General features: G+C 31.4%; 1 protein-coding gene and 2 long non-coding RNA genes across 6 annotated transcripts; 1 reads left to right on the top strand and 2 right to left on the bottom strand.

Annotated features, from left to right (window-relative positions):
• Nucleotides 1-1,589: 1,589 nt before the first annotated feature.
• Nucleotides 1,590-3,514, bottom strand: LOC138337112 (uncharacterized). The gene is made up of 4 exons (XR_011221723.1): nt 3,363-3,514; nt 2,395-2,465; nt 2,087-2,148; nt 1,590-1,984 (listed from the first exon to the last, which is right to left on the bottom strand). It is a non-coding gene; the product is annotated as an uncharacterized lncRNA (long non-coding RNA).
• A 421-nt stretch (nt 3,515-3,935) lies between these two features.
• Nucleotides 3,936-6,230, bottom strand: LOC101249275 (uncharacterized). Of its 4 annotated transcripts, XR_011221724.1 has the most exons (7): nt 6,094-6,216; nt 5,601-5,658; nt 5,482-5,524; nt 5,293-5,394; nt 4,564-4,623; nt 4,361-4,420; nt 3,936-4,172 (listed from the first exon to the last, which is right to left on the bottom strand). It is a non-coding gene; the product is annotated as an uncharacterized lncRNA (long non-coding RNA). The 4 variants fall into 4 exon arrangements; XR_003247180.2 differs by lacking the exon at nt 5,293-5,394; XR_003247179.2 differs by lacking the exons at nt 5,293-5,394; nt 5,482-5,524.
• Nucleotides 6,231-10,577: 4,347 nt separating this feature from the next.
• On the top strand, nt 10,578-16,771 carry LOC101248981 (transcription factor RF2b). Its single transcript, XM_004240799.5, has 4 exons — nt 10,578-11,233; nt 15,160-15,292; nt 15,792-15,876; nt 16,146-16,771. The coding sequence occupies exons 1-4, from the start codon at nt 10,773-10,775 to the stop codon at nt 16,514-16,516; spliced, it is 1,050 nt and encodes a 349-aa protein (XP_004240847.1). The 5' UTR covers nt 10,578-10,772; the 3' UTR covers nt 16,517-16,771.
• Nucleotides 16,772-16,978: the final 207 nt, after the last annotated feature.

Raw genomic sequence — 16,978 nt, 5'->3', positions numbered from 1 at the left:
CTATATTTCTGGGTAGATGCACACATTTTTTGAAGAGTCGTGCCCCATCCCATGGGCATACGACCTGACAGACCTTTCCTTAATCTGACAATAAAATTGAATTGTATTTCTTTCTCCCACCCAACGACTGCCTAGCAAAATGAATCAGTCTCTTGGGATTTATATAGCAGAAGATTAAGAAGAAGAAAGGTACTAGTAATAGTACACTTAGTATTAACAAGTAAATACTCAATTTAGATCTTAAATGAAGCCCTCACTCATATTAAGCAATTTGATTGACAATTATCTTTATATCTCATCACAACATGCTATTTTTTTCTAAGTCAAAAAATACCTTGCTATTATTTTCCGTATATTTATATAGGACTAAGCTAAATCACGTATTCAACTAGATGATCAAGACAAAGTGTTATATCATAAGAAAATCATTGAAAAGTCAATTCTAGCTACTAAAATAAAGAAATAACCTTACGAGTATTTCAATATATTTCAAACAAAGGATATGTAGTGCTTTTGAATCCAGTGTAGTGTCTTACTTCCTACTTGTAATGCTACTTTTCTTTTTTACCTAGATGTTCACTTTTTAAAATCAAGTGCTTTTATCCTAAGGTAATTAATTCCACATAATCCAATTATATTGATTGTGTTTTGGCATGTGTTGAAGGTAAGTCGTATAATTATTTTAGATCAACACTTTGGTTTTAGATAACTGAAATATGCATATTTTTGCTGACATGTTTGTCATAATTTGAGATAAGAATTTTATAATGAGAATATGAGGGTAGTTATACTTTATGAATGATGTAAGCTTCTCAAGATATGCTGATATTCATCTTTCTTATCACTTTATCAGATGGAGGAAAAACTGTTTTTAGTACCACCAACCATTAGAAAAATTGGCCACATAGGTTGATTGGACATGCTATACTTTCTTCATAAATTGAAAATTCAAAATTCGACTAAGGTGTTCCCCAATTTATCAACTAAGGTGAGTACATGCATTCCTTCATTTCTTACATGCTAGCTTTGGTGTGAAATACAAAAGCATTTGAAACAACACAAAGATAGCTAATTTCTCAAACTAATACATTAATCAACTTCAACTGATCAATTAATCAAATTATAAATTCTGAAGGAGAAAAAAAACAACAATTACCTAAAACAGTGAATCATTAAGTGCGAAACGGATGAAAATAAGTAAGAACAACAATTAGTCTAACTTACTTCAGAGTTCCCTCATTTCTTTCATTCAACAATAACTTGATCGTCAGTGACATCACAATTCAATATTTCTAAGTCGTAATATTTTGTATCCAACTCTAGATAAGAGTATATTAGTTGTCACCACATGATGAAAAAATTTACAAAACATAAACCTTAGAAGCAGAATAAGAAAGACAGAGAAAAATAGGCAAAACAAAAAATAAGAGATACATTCTAAACTCAAAAATGCACATATTAACGATGACGATGGTAGATGGAGAAGGATTGATAGGTCGAATGGAAGTAAGGTAAAGAGTTAAGAGGAGGTAGAAGGGAAAGATTTAAGCCACGTATGGCAAATGATGGTGCTAATTAGTCTGATCAGATACTAATAACTCTTTAATCATTTTAAGTTAGTCAACAAATTCATATCATGATGATCCAATTGTTAATAGAGGACAAATCAAGGCCATTTTGCCTAGTTCTAAAGAAAAGTAGATCAATTTTGCAATATAAAAGAAAATCATGTTCATTAAAGTAAAAGAAAAATGTGGACAAATCTTCATCATCTAATGCCAAAGACTTCTCCTCATGCCACTGTTCTTGAGGCAAAAGCTCAACTGTCACTATATCATCATTAAAAGTCATATTCATGTCTGCACACCCGTATATAATTATTTCATCGCCAATGCTTCAAATAGATTAAAACAGTTATCACGAAGTTTTCCTGATGAAGAAATCCCCGAAGCAAGCTAAAAGTAAAATCTGACATGGAATTGTGCTATAGAAAACATGAACAACAAGTGTAATTTAGAAGGTCATAGCCTTAAAAACATAACCCAAAAAGATCTCCTAAAAAACTATATCAAGCAATTAAATATACCTCATTATAAATGACAATTCGCTTTGAAGTCCTCAAATCCTCAAAATTATCCATATTAACATCTTCAGAAGGAGGTTATATTATTAGGTCAAGTAATGATTTTACAAACACACAACTGAGATCAATGAAAGTAAATCCGTTAAGATTGCTGATTTTTTTAACTAAGTAGAAACTAAAGAAAATAACTTTATACACAATACGACTAAAGAGAACTTTTATGAACATTAACAGAACCTGGTAGACGGTGGTCAAATCAATACACCATAGTATCATAATATTATCATTAAACAACAAGAAGATAAAATTACCTGTCTCTGCCGAAATTCCCTCTTCAGTCTCCTCCTTCTCTCTATAGTAATTTATTTACAATTCATATTACCTGTAGGTGAGTAATGCATTTGTAAACTTGAACTTTATGTCGATAAAAAAATCGGTAAGAGCTTTATTTGAAGTTATTTGTTTACATCGTATGAGAAATGGACCAGTAACTTTAAAGACACATTTTTCTCCGTACGAATATTCCTGAAGTGCCTTAACCTTTTAAAACTCCTAATTAAAGAAGAGAAAAGATTTTGAAACAAAGCGCATGCAGGATAATGAGCTCAAATATCAAACCATAAAAGAAACTAAGCAATCTACCAATTTTCGGTGTAACTAAGCATACAGAACAAAGAAGTCCCTAGTTTACCTATTACACTCCAAAGCATTCGTCTCTTCACCTCGAGTAAATTCGACTTCCAAAATTTTGTAAGGTTCAAATTATATGGCTATTATATTACAACTCAATAAAGCACAAATGCCGGCAATTTTTTCCTAAAATACATAGATCTATATAGCAGAGCATGAATATGAATATGAAAGTTGAAGCACAAGTACAATTTTCTGTTATAACTAAGTGTATAAAATACAACCGTCCAGAATTTATCTCTTAAACAAGAATATTAGATAACATAGACATTAAAATTCCACAAGGCAAAGTACATTGAGATGAAAATAATGCCATGGTATCAAAGTAAAGGAAGCTATTTACCAAAAATTAAATTAAAGAAGATAACACATCATTTAAAGAAAAAACAAATCACCAAATCATTTTAAGAATTAATGTCTCTGCAAAACATTCTGATTATAAAATCTCAAAATTCTCTTTTTTGGGATAAAGAGATATGGAACTTTTTTTTTTGAAGAAGAACATATTATTATTATTTTTGATAAAGAAGAACAAATATTGTTGCTTCCTAAAATAGTACAAAGAGATAAATAAGCAACAAACACTTACCAGTTATTGGAAATTCCCTTTGTCCTATAAAGAGACTCGTACTGATGATATAGAATGAAGAATGGTACAATGATGAAGAAGATGGATGTTTGTAGACCTAGCTAGAATTGTAATGGTAATGAGTAAAGTCAAGATATCATTAGCTATGAAATTACCTTTATGCCCATAATTGTCCATACATGCTTTTCAAAATATCTGGCCCAATGTTAGTAGTAAAATTACTATTATGCCCTTGGTCGTCCATGTGATTGCTCTTCTATATAGTAAAAAGTAGTATCTGGCCACAATGTTAGCTATGAAATTACCTTTATGCCCATACTTGCTTTTCAAAATATCTGGCCCAGTGTTAGTAGTAAAATTATTATTATGCCCTTGATCATCCATGTGATGTCTCTTCTATATAGTACTAGATACGGTTAGCCTGTGCTACGCACACGCCCAACATTTATATTTTGCAATATTTTTGATAACTCCTTCAGTTTCACTTCTCTAATTTTCTTCATCATACCGCTTTTCAAACAACTTATAAACTTTATTTTTGAATAAAACTAAAAAAATATGAGCAAGAATATAAAAAGCTTGAGACTAATTAGTTCTATTGGTATATAATTTACTATTTGCTGAAGCAACAATAAATTGTAAAATAAGAAGTTAAAGCAAAAAAATCACAAGCTTCCACTAAAATTTCTTAACATATTTTTTTGTTACATAATTGTAACTTCATTGGTTCTTCCGGTAGTTATTTGATCTTCATATAAAACAAGATATTCAACTCAAATTTCTTAACATATTTTTTTGTTTCAGCAATCCCTGCATAATATATATTTCATAGAAACTTCAGTTAGTTTCAAGCTATAACTTCATATAATTATCAGTATTTCGACAGAGCAATAGTTTCTAAAAGTAAAAAGACAGTGGATTGTTTCCCTTCCTGATCTTCTCTGTAGAACATTTTATTGTAGATTACCTCATGTTAAACAGATTAAAAGGCTACTAACCATGTGAAACAAGCAACCTCATTTCCTGCTAGAAATCCTTCACACTATTATCTCCTTTATCTGAATTAATTTATAAGCATCATATTAAGCCCGTGGTATTTACAATAACATATTATCAATGGATATAAGTGCAGGCTACTTGAAACAAAAGGCCTACTATTTAAGTAGAGTAGGATAATTTAATAATAGTCTTCAAGATTTACTTCTAATATTAAATATCAAAGAACATTATCGTTGTAAACATGATTTTGACCGGCAATTACCTGAAAGGCAGCAACAAAAGCTCTTATTTAGTGTGATGTTAGATGAATGAGTTATGGTAAAAACAGAGTGTCACCTTAAATAACATATTAAAGTCTAACCTCAAGTAAATATCCATCAATATAAATGCATGCATGTAAATATCCATCAATATAAATGCATAATGCATTGAAATTATATAAATGTTAAATTGAACAAGACTATCCCATATAAAGATATACATTATACAAAACTCTTAACTGAATCTTTTTTTTAAAAAAAAAATAAAAATTCATTAGCAAATGCATTGAAATTACTTACAATTAAAAGAAAAAAGATATTCATTAGTGAGGTATCAAACATTTTACAATGTTCCAAAACATAACTTAAGAGAAGAAAAATGAAAAGACAGCCGATGTAGCCTAGTAATAATAAAAGTATAAGAAATAATATATTTAACACTCCGTTGAAATTATATGATACCATTTCTCGGGGCCTTGCACCTGATCCAAGTAAGCATCAGATGTGACATACCTCAATGAAATATACTTGTATCTTGATTCTAAGATATGATTTGATATCGAACATGCTAAAGCGAAATCGTTATTTTAAGTTGAATTCGCATGACCGCATTTAAAAAATCATAGAGCGTAATGAAAGAAGGCAACACAAGCATCTTATTTATATATTACATTCTATTATTCTAAGCCAATTGAATGTTGTGCAAATCCAACCATCTAACAAGGCATCTTTTGATATTCTAAGAAACACGATGAGGCAATCATGGATCTCCTCTGAATGAAACAAAAGAAAATTAAAAGCACAACAAAAACTGAAAAGCATGGGGATATATCAAGAGAAAAAAGATATGCAAATATTACCTTTAATAATGTAATCACCGATTGATCATCAAATATATCAACACTACAATCATCTAAACAGTTAAACCCGCAAATGGGAGTAAACAAGTAAAACATTGCATAAAGATTCTCAAGTATACCTAATTTTAAATGACATACATCTCAATTGCCGTAGGATTGAACTCCTCATCAAGTACCCTTTTTAGTGACAATGAATAAGAATCAAATCATTTTTTAGATGCTACAAATTATACTATATAATACTGATTAAGGGGTAGAGTCGTACAAATTCATCCATGCACTAAATTACTTGCAATTAACTCTTGAACTCACTATTGAAATAATTTAGAAAAAGGAGGAAAACAACATTTGCTCATAATGCAATAAAATAAAACTCAAAAGTAATATCAAAATTAAAATCAAAATACGAAGATAAAATAACTCAAAGAAAAGAACACCCCCTGAGCTGATCGAGCAACTGATTTGGGCAAAAATCGATATAAAAGTTAAGACATGAAACGAAAACACCAGCTTGAGAAGTTTTTGTAAGTATTTTTTTAAAAATTGGTACTAAAACAGGTTGGTGAAATGGAGATATTTAAAGACACATCCATTTGGAGGAATAAAACATACCTAAAATGAAGATGAAGAGAATTTGAAGGAAATACATATATATGCACAAAGGTTCCACCCAATTCTCTTCCTGCAGTGATAGTGTGGAATATTTATAAAGAAGAATGGATGGTTCTAGAGTAATGCAGAGAGTGTATTTGTTAGTCTCTATTTACATTTTTACCCTTTGTATTTCTACATAGTAAAAAAAACAAATGGATGGTTCTAGAGTTAGGCAGAGAGTGTACTACCTTTGATATTTCCACGTAGCAACAAAACGACAAAATGTATCTGAAATGAGAAAGGATAGTTTATGATTTGCTTAAAAAATATTATATTTTACCCTTGACAATGAGTATATTTACATTATTACCAGTGGTCGTCCATCTTGTTGGCTCTTCTATAATATAGTAATAAGTAATAAAAATAGTAATATGTTTGTAGTAATGCTTGAAACTAAAATTTTAAAAAAATTGTAATAAACTTTTTTTTTACATTTTTCACTATTAGTTCTTATTTTTTATAAAATAAAAAAGAGGTTAAAGAGGATAAGATATTATATTTTTTAAAATTCTACTTTTTCATAAATAATCAATTTTTTCATAAAATTTAACACATAAGTTATTTTTGACAAAAATTTAGGAGCCTAAGGCAAAGGCCTTATTTTCAATAGCATAGAGCCGACCCTGGAAGTAGTGAATAACATGTAAAACGTAAAAAAATGGCTCACTATCAGTCCTGCTCACTATCCAAGTGTCAAAAGAAGAATGGAGACTCAGATTGTTAGTTGTGCCTCTACCATTGTAATTTTTTTCTAAAAGATTCAAGAAGAGGCCGAGTCTATTACTATTGATATCCGAACAACAACAATAAGGATGAGGTCGCGAACAAGGGGGAGGACTCAAAGATGAAGCAAAATAATTCCTTTTTGTGCTTGAAATTTCCACCAGTATTTGTGTCAGAAAAACTAGATGCAGACAAAGGAGGGATTTTTAGTTAGGATTCGAAATTCACGTTAATTCTACTTCAAATGTATGTAATAATTATAATCCAATTATATCCCCCAAACACTACTAGCAGACATCCAACATTGCCTCTATCGTGTACTGATGCATATAAATTATTAATAGAAGTATTGAGTCGAGTTGGGTCTAGCGTTGCGATCATATTTCAATTTGAATGTTGGGTCCACTGCAAGGATATGTCGTGTTTGGTCTTAGGATTGTGTCCTTATTCGGGGCATGATCAGGGTCGGGTTTTAGTTAAATTATAGAGTCTTTTGTCGTGTGTAGCAATCGGGTGCTAGACCGGGTGTCGTGGTCAGGTGCCAGATCAGTTATCAGGGTTGATACATTGGGTTAGAAACTATTTTCTAAAAAGTATGTTCTAATATATAATAAAAAATAAAATATATTTTCTAAAAGATGTTTTTATTCACCAATCATACACTAGAATATATTTTTTTGGAAATAGTTCTTACTCACCAACCAAATATGAAAAAGTAAGAAACCAACTTATTTTCCAAGAAAACAACTTCCTTCATACCAAACACACCCTAAATCCCTTGCATTACTTACACCTAGAATTTCATGATATTAGTGATACACACCTTAATACACAATAGAGTCTATAACTAATGCATAGGTTCAAAGCAGGGGGCGAACCAGCTCTACGGTGGGGGTGCCACGGCACTTACGGGCCTCGATTTAAACTGTGTGTGTGCGCACGCGCGTGCGTGCGTGTAACAAGTCGTCGTATATACATAGTATTCCTGCCACCCAATGAACCATACGATGAATGGCGCAATTGGCAAAGGGTACATCTTTCCAATAGGGTGTCGAGGATTCAAATCTCCATGACAACACTATATATTTTTTTTATCCTGAGGGGCTTCAACTTCCTTTGTTTTTTCTTGTTCTTTCTTTTTTTGTCTTTGTTTTAGTCTCTCGTTCTCCTCAATTAGTTCCTTTTATTTGTTACTTCTTATTTATTTACTTATCTTTAATTGATACAAGTGTGGCATGATATTCTATATTAATTATAGATTAATATTAAAATTTCAATGTCATATAGGATATTAATAAAAAAATATTTAAATAGCCTTTTTCTAAAAATAAAAAATAAATTTAAATGATAGGATATAATCACGTTTAATCTTTTGAAATGTAAATGTTCTTTAAATCTTTAACCTCACACTAAGTGGAGATAATTGGACTGAAACTATAATTTTTATTTTTTTTCTCAACTATATCATATTAGATGATGTACACAAATTTGAATTTTAAGGTGAAAATCTCTTGTTTTCTCAAAGTTATAGAGAATAAGGTCTCTTATTCCTAAACAAACATAAAAAAATACACTATATAGATGTATATCTTTAATATTTAAAAGAAAAAGAAACAGACTAAAGATGTATATTTGATCAATATATTTATAAATATCGAATAATTAAATAACCCGAATCATAATTTAAAATGAAGAATCGACCTGTTTACCATTTAGATGATATGACACCCTTAACTTTCGAGTCGTAAATCCGCCTCTGGTTGAAAGATACCAGACAAGGTACTATTAGTAGACAAAGTTAATATACACAGTATTACTCTTAATACAATCTACAAAACGATCTCTAAGGATTCATTTGATACAAAAAAAAATAAGAGATTACTATTTCCAAAAATAATTCTAAGATAAACTTTTTTCATATTCGATAGAAATAAAATCACAAAATTAATAATAGAATTTAATTTAATTTTTAGGTCCATTGGTGGACTCGATTTTATTAGTAATCATGAGCCAAAAGATGAGCCTTTTCCAAAAGAGTATTCCAAAAGTTTTTATTAATGAAATTAAAAATAGAATAATAATCTCAAAAGTAATTAATCCCAACAAAATGAGGTGTTAAAAGTGGACCCTAACTAACTCCTCTCCGTGTTGTACCAGATTTCATTATCGTTTTCATGTGCCCAAGTGGACCCACCTTTCCCTATCTTCCTAAATGATTAGAGTATCAGTGGACCCCAAAACTCCACGAGATCACCGCTCCTTCAAACAAAAGTGATAACTCTTTTCTCTCTCTCTATATATACACACATCTAATATTAATAATGTCCCATTTTACATTTCATTCATTTTTATAAATTGTTGATTTATAATACTTAAAAAATTATATAACTGTATTAAACATTTACATTAAATCAAAAAGCAATATCTTTATTAAGTGTTTAAATGAAGTAAAATTAATTATAAATTTAAATATATGAAATGTATATATTAATTTGGTGTATACATTTGATGTGATAGTTGTTATTTTATACAATGCATAAATTATTACATTTTTCCTTTTTTTAATCCTTTTAAGTTATTAGTTTTGAAAATATATATTTGACCAACTTAAAAAAATCAAGTAAATAATTTATGTTCTAATTTCAAAATAAGTTAATTCATATTCATTGATGGAAAACTCAAAAAAATTGAATAAAAATAAAAGAACAAAATTACTTTATTTCTAAATAAATATAAATTAAAAAATAACATATAAAATAGAACGCAAAAAAGTAATAAATTATGAGCGAATTTAATAATAGTATTATCTTATATCGATATTGGTCATGAAAAAATTAGTGACATATGTATCAGTTGTTCAAGTTTGGATAAAAAAAGACATTTCTTAAATAACACGTACCAAAATGGAATCTCCCTAATAATGCGTACCAAAATGAATATTTCGTCCACAAATAAGTGAGTTATTTCAAACAGCGTTGAATACAACACAAATATTTTAAGATAGTTCGCTCGTAAATATATAAATTATAATTTTTATTTTTAGCTTTTTATGTGAAGAATATCTTTTTTTTTAAAAAAAATTATATATATATATATTTATTCACTTCATATTTTTTCCTTTATGTTTTATCCTCTTTACTAATATTATATTTTGATCTTTTAAAATTGATAGTCATATTTCAAAAAATTAAGAAAATCTGTATATTCAATTGAGTGGGAGGTACATAAATGTAAATACTGTTTGTATAAGATAAAAATATCAACGACTTCAAGTAAATCTAGTCGTAAGTTTTGAATTTGCGTAATATTTTGGAGTGAAACAGACATAGTTAGCGTTATTCGGTATAATTCATACATTTATTGATAAAATGTTTGTTTTGATCGGTGTTTTAAGGGAGGATTTCTTTTTTGATATGAAATATTCAAAAAGTGTCTATTTTGATGTCAAACTCTTAATTACTCTATATTTATATTAGTTGTGTAAAATTTTAAATTATTTTTATATAAAAATAATTTATTTTTTATCTACTTATTAAATATCAATCACATAAATTAATATGTAATTTAATTTATTTCTCAATCAACTAATCAAACTATGGTAATATAAGAATAATTATTATTCTAAAGTTGGATAAAAAATAAAAATATATTGAAGGCATGAAAAGTAAACTTTAGGGGAGTAAATATAAGATTTCAAAATTGAATAAAAGAAATAAATAAAAAATTTTATAATATCATATTAAAACGAGTAACAAGTAGAAATGGACGGAGATAGAAAAATTTAAAGAAGGTAACATGGGTTGGACTTTGAAAGGAGTATAATTTACTACTCCATTACTTAAATCCACCGCTAAAACCTCCTCTTCCTACATTGGGGCTCTACTGTCTGAATCTCCCGCAGATATCGCCTCAAAATGCAAGATCCGTCCAATCCAAACTCCAAGCAGCTCAATCAGACGCCACCATTTTCCGCTACATTCAGGCCATCGCACCACCGCAGAGCTCACTCCGAGGTGAACTTCCGGCTGCCTGAGGATCTAGATCTGGTATCTGACCCATTCGATGCGTCTGCCGGAAGTTTTGAGGAGATCGGATCCGAGGATGATTTCTTCTCCACTTACATGGACATTGAAAAACTAGGCTCTGGATCCAACCCTACAGATGTTCCAGGGTTCAACAATGCCGGCGCTGGAAGTAGTGGACTGGTAGCTGACTGTGGTGATGGAGAAAGGAATTTCACCAGGCCTCGACACAGGCATAGCAATTCAGTGGATAGTTCCAGCTTGTTATTAAGTGAGAGTATTGAAGCTAAGAAAGCTATGGCTCCTGATAAGCTTGCTGAACTTTGGACCATTGATCCAAAACGCGCCAAAAGGTAGAATACTTCTACAGCTTTGACTCTTCAATTAGTTCAAATCGTTGAATTGTGAACGGTGATTTGGTGCTGAGGCTTTCCAAATACTTAAAACGTCTAATAGAATACACGTATTGAAGAAAATTCAGAGTTAAGGGAACTCTTGAAGTAGATCTACTTGACTCTATATCATGATTTAGTCCTCCATTGATTCTTTTCCTTTAAAAATGATTTACATTCAAAACAGCGTTTAACTAATCACAATATGCTTCTCTTTTTTGGAGATCCGAACATTTCTTACCTTTTAAAACTGATCTGCATTCCTTTGGTGTCAATGCACTAGTTGTTTGCTGTATAGTCATGTGAACTTGGAATATATATGAATTCATGGTATACAACATTAGAGACTATGTCAAATTGAGATGGAGACCTAGTGATTTAAAAGGAAAACTGCATTTCTGTAGAAGCGAATTCAAGACAAGTTCTAAAGCAAACTAACAGTAGGATGTCAAAGATCTATATGTGAAAGTCCTCATGCCAAGAAATGGTGTGTCGAAGCAGCAAAATGCTTTGTTAGATCTGTGGCGTTTTCATTCCAAAGTTCCTAATGCGTGTTGACATGAAAATTTTCCAGAACAGAGGTCAAAACAGTTATTTTAATTTTTAATCAGAAATTAAGTGTTGATCGTTTCTCATTTTTTTCCTACTACCAGTCTGCATGCTATATATTTTATTAAGGTTTTGTTTAGGAACTTTAACTATTAGATCGGATTTGTTTTGAACCATCTCATGAAAAGAGATTCTTCTGTCTTGTTTAGAGGTAGTTCTTACTTCGTACTATATTTGAGTTTGATCCATCTCATCAAAAGAGATTCTTCTGTCTCGTTCCGAAGTAGTTCTGTTCTTACTTTCAGTGTATTTGGGTTAAACTGAAATGGAGCTTAAGCTTTACTTAATAGAGTTTAGTGAAAAATGTAGTCTAATAGAGTCATGTACTGTCTGTAAGAAGACTAGTACGTCCTAATGAAGTCAATGTGATTGTTATTCTGGACTAGACAAGCAATTGGTTAGGTCTACAACTGGATTGAGTCTCTTTTGAGGTAACCTGCATATGGGTATTTCTGAACTTGAGTAGCTTCCACGAATCCTGCTTTGTGAGTTTCTTAACACTAATGAAGTATCTTCTTGATGCTCTAGCTATACAATCTTACTTCATCAAAAAATAAATAACACTACTGAAGTATGAGATCATTGTTGTTTAGTCCATGAAAAATGTCAATGTTCTTGTAAAATTAACATAGTTTTAGCAAGCTCTAGTGAGCTTCGTTTGTCCCTTGTGATGTTTACACTTGGGATACATTCTTTTGTTGAAGTGCTGCCATGTCCAAATTTAAGTGAACTGATGCTGTGTTCAAGTTCATTGTTTGATGAAGTGCTGTGTTCAAGTTCATCTTTTGATGAAGTGTCGTGTTCAAGTTCATTTTTTATGAAGTGTCGTGTTCAAGTTCATTTTTTATGAAGTGTCGTGTTCAAGTTCATTTTTTGATGAGGTGCAGTGTTCAAGTTCATTTTTTGATGAAGTGCCGTGTTCAAGTTCATTCAATTCATTCCCTAGAATATTTGGCTTGTAAGATGGTCATCTATTAGGACCAAGAAATTAAAGTTCAAAAGGAAGATTCCCTTGGCTCAAATCAGGGACATTTATTAGGAGAGCATGATATTCCATGCCGAAATTTACTTGACTGCTCTAGTTTTGCATTCAACGCAATTTTGTTGTGATCCGAAAGTTTGGTTTGCTCATTTAGTATCACATTATTATTCCTCACCATAGCTTAAAGCTTGAATAGCTTACACCTGAGGCAAAACAATAGTCTTGGACATGTGATAATCCTCTGTTGTAGATTACACAGTTGGCAGTTATGATTTTGGAAACCGTAGAAATGACAACATTACATGGCATTTTGTCTGCTTTTTTGAAAAGCTCTCTAACCTCAGGATAGTGCTGAGTTTTATGATCTCTAATGAATTTGGGTAGCTGCTCGGAAAAGATCATTTTACTTTTTCGTTCTTTTAGTAAGCAAAAGGAGTTCATGTGTTAACTTGAGCTATTAATGGAAAAGAAAGAAGGCAAGTGACAAATTTCTCGTGTTAGTTCCAGTTAGCCAAGTGTTAAAATACATGTAGATTTTACTTCCAAATATAAAAGTAGGAAAGCTGCTTCATGGTATTACTCCCTCTGTCCGGTATTGTTTGTCATGGTTTCTATATTTAGAGTCTAACTATAGAAACTTAGATTAACATTTTAAGATGTATTTTTTCATCATATTAATATGCATGAAAATTGCAATATATAGTACTTTTCATATAATGTTAGAATATTTAATTTTTTTGTTTAAAATATCAAATTAATGTGATCTAATTCAACTTTGAAAATTAATTAAATTGACTTTCGAAAAGCGCCACATGGCAAACAATACCAGACGGAGGGAGTAATACTGTAGCCTCTTTGCATATTTCACTGGATAATGACATATTGTAAACACACTGTTTGACATTGGTAATGCCCTGAGAATGTGTGAGACTAGTTTCATGGTAGTAAGTTACAGAAGTTATCCTGGAAATTACCATCAACAAGTGATTTGTAGACAATTTCTCACTGTGAGAAATTAAGGTTAAGAAACTTCATTTTTGATAAAAGGTTAAAAGGGAAAAGGGCCAAATATATACATGAACTATTCAAAATTGATCAGTTTACCTCTGTTATGTTTTTGGCTCAAAAATGCTCTCACTGTTACCTTTTTTGCTCAAAAATTCCCTCTAGCTAGCATATAGCTCAGAAATACCCTTCTTTCTAACAGTTATTCTAAAACTAAGAAAAATGGGTCAATGTTCTTTTAATTTATTTATTTATTGGGGGTGGGGGGCTGGATGTGTGAGACCCATAATAACATAGACAAAAATTTAAACACTTCCTATTTTAATGAATAAAAACGATCTTATATCACTTTTTTCTTTCTTCTGGTTCCGTTTACAATAGGTGTGAGTTTTTATTTTTAAACATGATATCACATACCTTTTCTGACATAACTATTTAAAATTTATTTTCTCTACATTAATACTACTGAATTTATTTTACTAACTCTATGAATTATATGGTAAACAAAATGAAATTTAATTATACCTTGATACGTGTATTACTAATCATAACTTCAAGTCATCCCAAGTTCCAGTTGAGGGAAGTTATAATAGTTTTGACAGGAGAAGTAGAATAAATATTTAGTTGAAAATTAATGCAAGTAGTTAAACTTTGTATGAAATTGGCATTATATATAATTGTCATTATTAAGCTTATAATCTACAATATAAGTTTTTGCTCAAGTCTTCACAATTAAGAGCACTTTGTCCCAAACTTTAGATGGAGGGAAAAAACTGTCTTATTTTGCATAGTTCAAGGGCTAAATTGGATCATTTTTTTCTTGTTTGAAGCAACCATTGAGAAATAAATGTATTTTTGAACTATTTTGCTAGTTGGAGAGAATTTTTGAATAAAAATTGTAAGTAAAACTTACCCATTTTGATTAGTTAAGAGGTATATTTGACCCTTTTCCCAAAAGTTTATATCCTGTAGCAAATCGTCATGCCTCCTATTCAAGAACTGGTGCTGATTATGAAATTGAAGTAGCTTATTTTGTCGGGCAATTTATGCGCTACTATTTTGGAAAATAATTTTGAAGAAAACTATGTAGTTTGTTGGAACTACTAAAATGCCTCGTCTAAAGAAGCAGATTTCCAAAAGGAAAATATGTCTCTATTTTACTGCAAGCCGTTCCAGCACTTTGATGCATCTAAGCATGCACCACTTAACTCAAAATTAAAGTCATTGTACTACTGAGTGTGACGCACATACAACACCACGTTATGTTTCTGATTTTGAGAACATTGTACAGGATTTTGGCAAATCGGCAGTCTGCTTCTCGTTCGAAAGAGAGAAAGGCCCGTTACATTACTGAACTTGAGAGAAAGGTTCAGACCCTTCAAACAGAAGCAACCACTCTTTCTGCTCAATTAACCCTTTTCCAGGTACTTCTTCCTTGTCGATAACTTGCAATGTGTTATAAAAGTCATATGTTCATAAATCATGTTCTACTTCGTTAACAATGGGAATTATTGGTCTGTACACCATACCATATCCGCCATCTGCATAAAAAACCCTGATCAATGAATTTGACGATGAGAAATTGCCATCATCCATTATGTCTGAAAATTAGCCTTTTTTACACATAAGAACTAACTTCCTGCATTTAAATGATATTACCTTTCCTCAGTTACATGTGTAACAAAATAAGAGTCCCTTCCTCTGAATCAAGTATTCAATGCAATGGCAAGAATTCTCAAGTGTATTATACTAATATATTCAATAAACTGAATCTCATTGTGGGGAGGGGGCATATACTAAGGGGGAAAAAGGTACATGCCTCAAAAAGTAACAGAAGATGTTTCGAGATGTTGGTTAGCGAATTTCCTTTATCTCCCTCGCAATAATCGATACTTCACATCTGATAGTTCTTTCCTTCTGCAGCGGGATACAACCCAGTTTACTAATGAAAATACAGAGCTCAAGCTCCGTTTGCAAGCTATGGCACAACAAGCTCAGTTACGTGATGGTATGATTTATCTTGTCCATTGCCTTCCAGAATTTTATGTTTCTCGATCATTTTAACATCATCTTGAAACTTCTTCCACCTCTTGGTCGACAAGATAGATAGCGACACTGAGTCTACCGTTACTTTTCTAATTAAAAAATAGAAAGTCATAATGCTTGCTCTATCCCTGCAATTGAGATGATGACAATTTCAGATTATGTTGAATTTCATTTATCATGAGAAGAGTTATTAATGCTGTATATCTTTGTTATGGTGTTTGTATGATGCAGCTCTGAATGAAGCCCTGAAGCAGGAAGTGGAAAGACTTAAAATGGCCACAGGGGAAATGTCATCATCAGATGCATACAATTTGGGGATGCAGCACATTCCGTATAACCAATCAGCATTCTTTTCGCATCAGCCACAATCAGGGGCTAGCGAATCCCAGAACATACAGATGCAGCAATTTCATTCCCTCCAGGATAGCTTGTTGACTCCTCATCGCCGTTTACTTGCAGGGCATGGGCAGGGTCTCCCTGACACAATGCAACAGGATCCCCTAGGTCGTTTTCAAGGTCTGGATATTGGTGGCAGGGGTCTGCATCTTGTGAAAACTGAAACACCTTCAATTTCTGCCAGTGAGAGCAGCAGTACATTGTGATTGACTTGTGCAATCGGCCTTATTTATTGGAATTGTTCATAGACTGACACGTGTTTAACATCCAAAAACATGATATTCAATTTTTTTTTTTTCCATTTGACTTCAGACTTAGGTTTCAGTAGCGGTTCCAGATGTTGTGATGTGTTGTTATTTTTTAGTTTGGTCAAAGTCTGAATCATTTCTTGTGATTTATTGGTGTAACTTTAAAGGAAGGTTGTTACCACTGCGTATTAAATGGTGTCTTTGAGTCTTTAAGGTGGCTTAGCTGAAAACTTCTTATTAGTTTTTCAACAAATTATATATTTTTTTTCTGCTTTGGAAATATTGTTTAATGCAGAACCAATGATCTTATGATTGATTGTCCCCTCAACTTTCAGGGTAACTGTTGTATGCCTACTGATACTATTCTGTTATAACTCCCCACTTCTAAGGCAGAAAATGGATAAGTTTTTTGGAGGTCAT

Source organism: Solanum lycopersicum, chromosome 6, assembly GCF_036512215.1.
Source record: "Solanum lycopersicum chromosome 6, SLM_r2.1".
NCBI classification, from domain to species: Eukaryota; Viridiplantae; Streptophyta; class Magnoliopsida; order Solanales; family Solanaceae; genus Solanum; species Solanum lycopersicum.
Note: the sequence above shows the minus strand (reverse complement) of the source record. Positions and strands in the feature narration are given on the sequence as shown.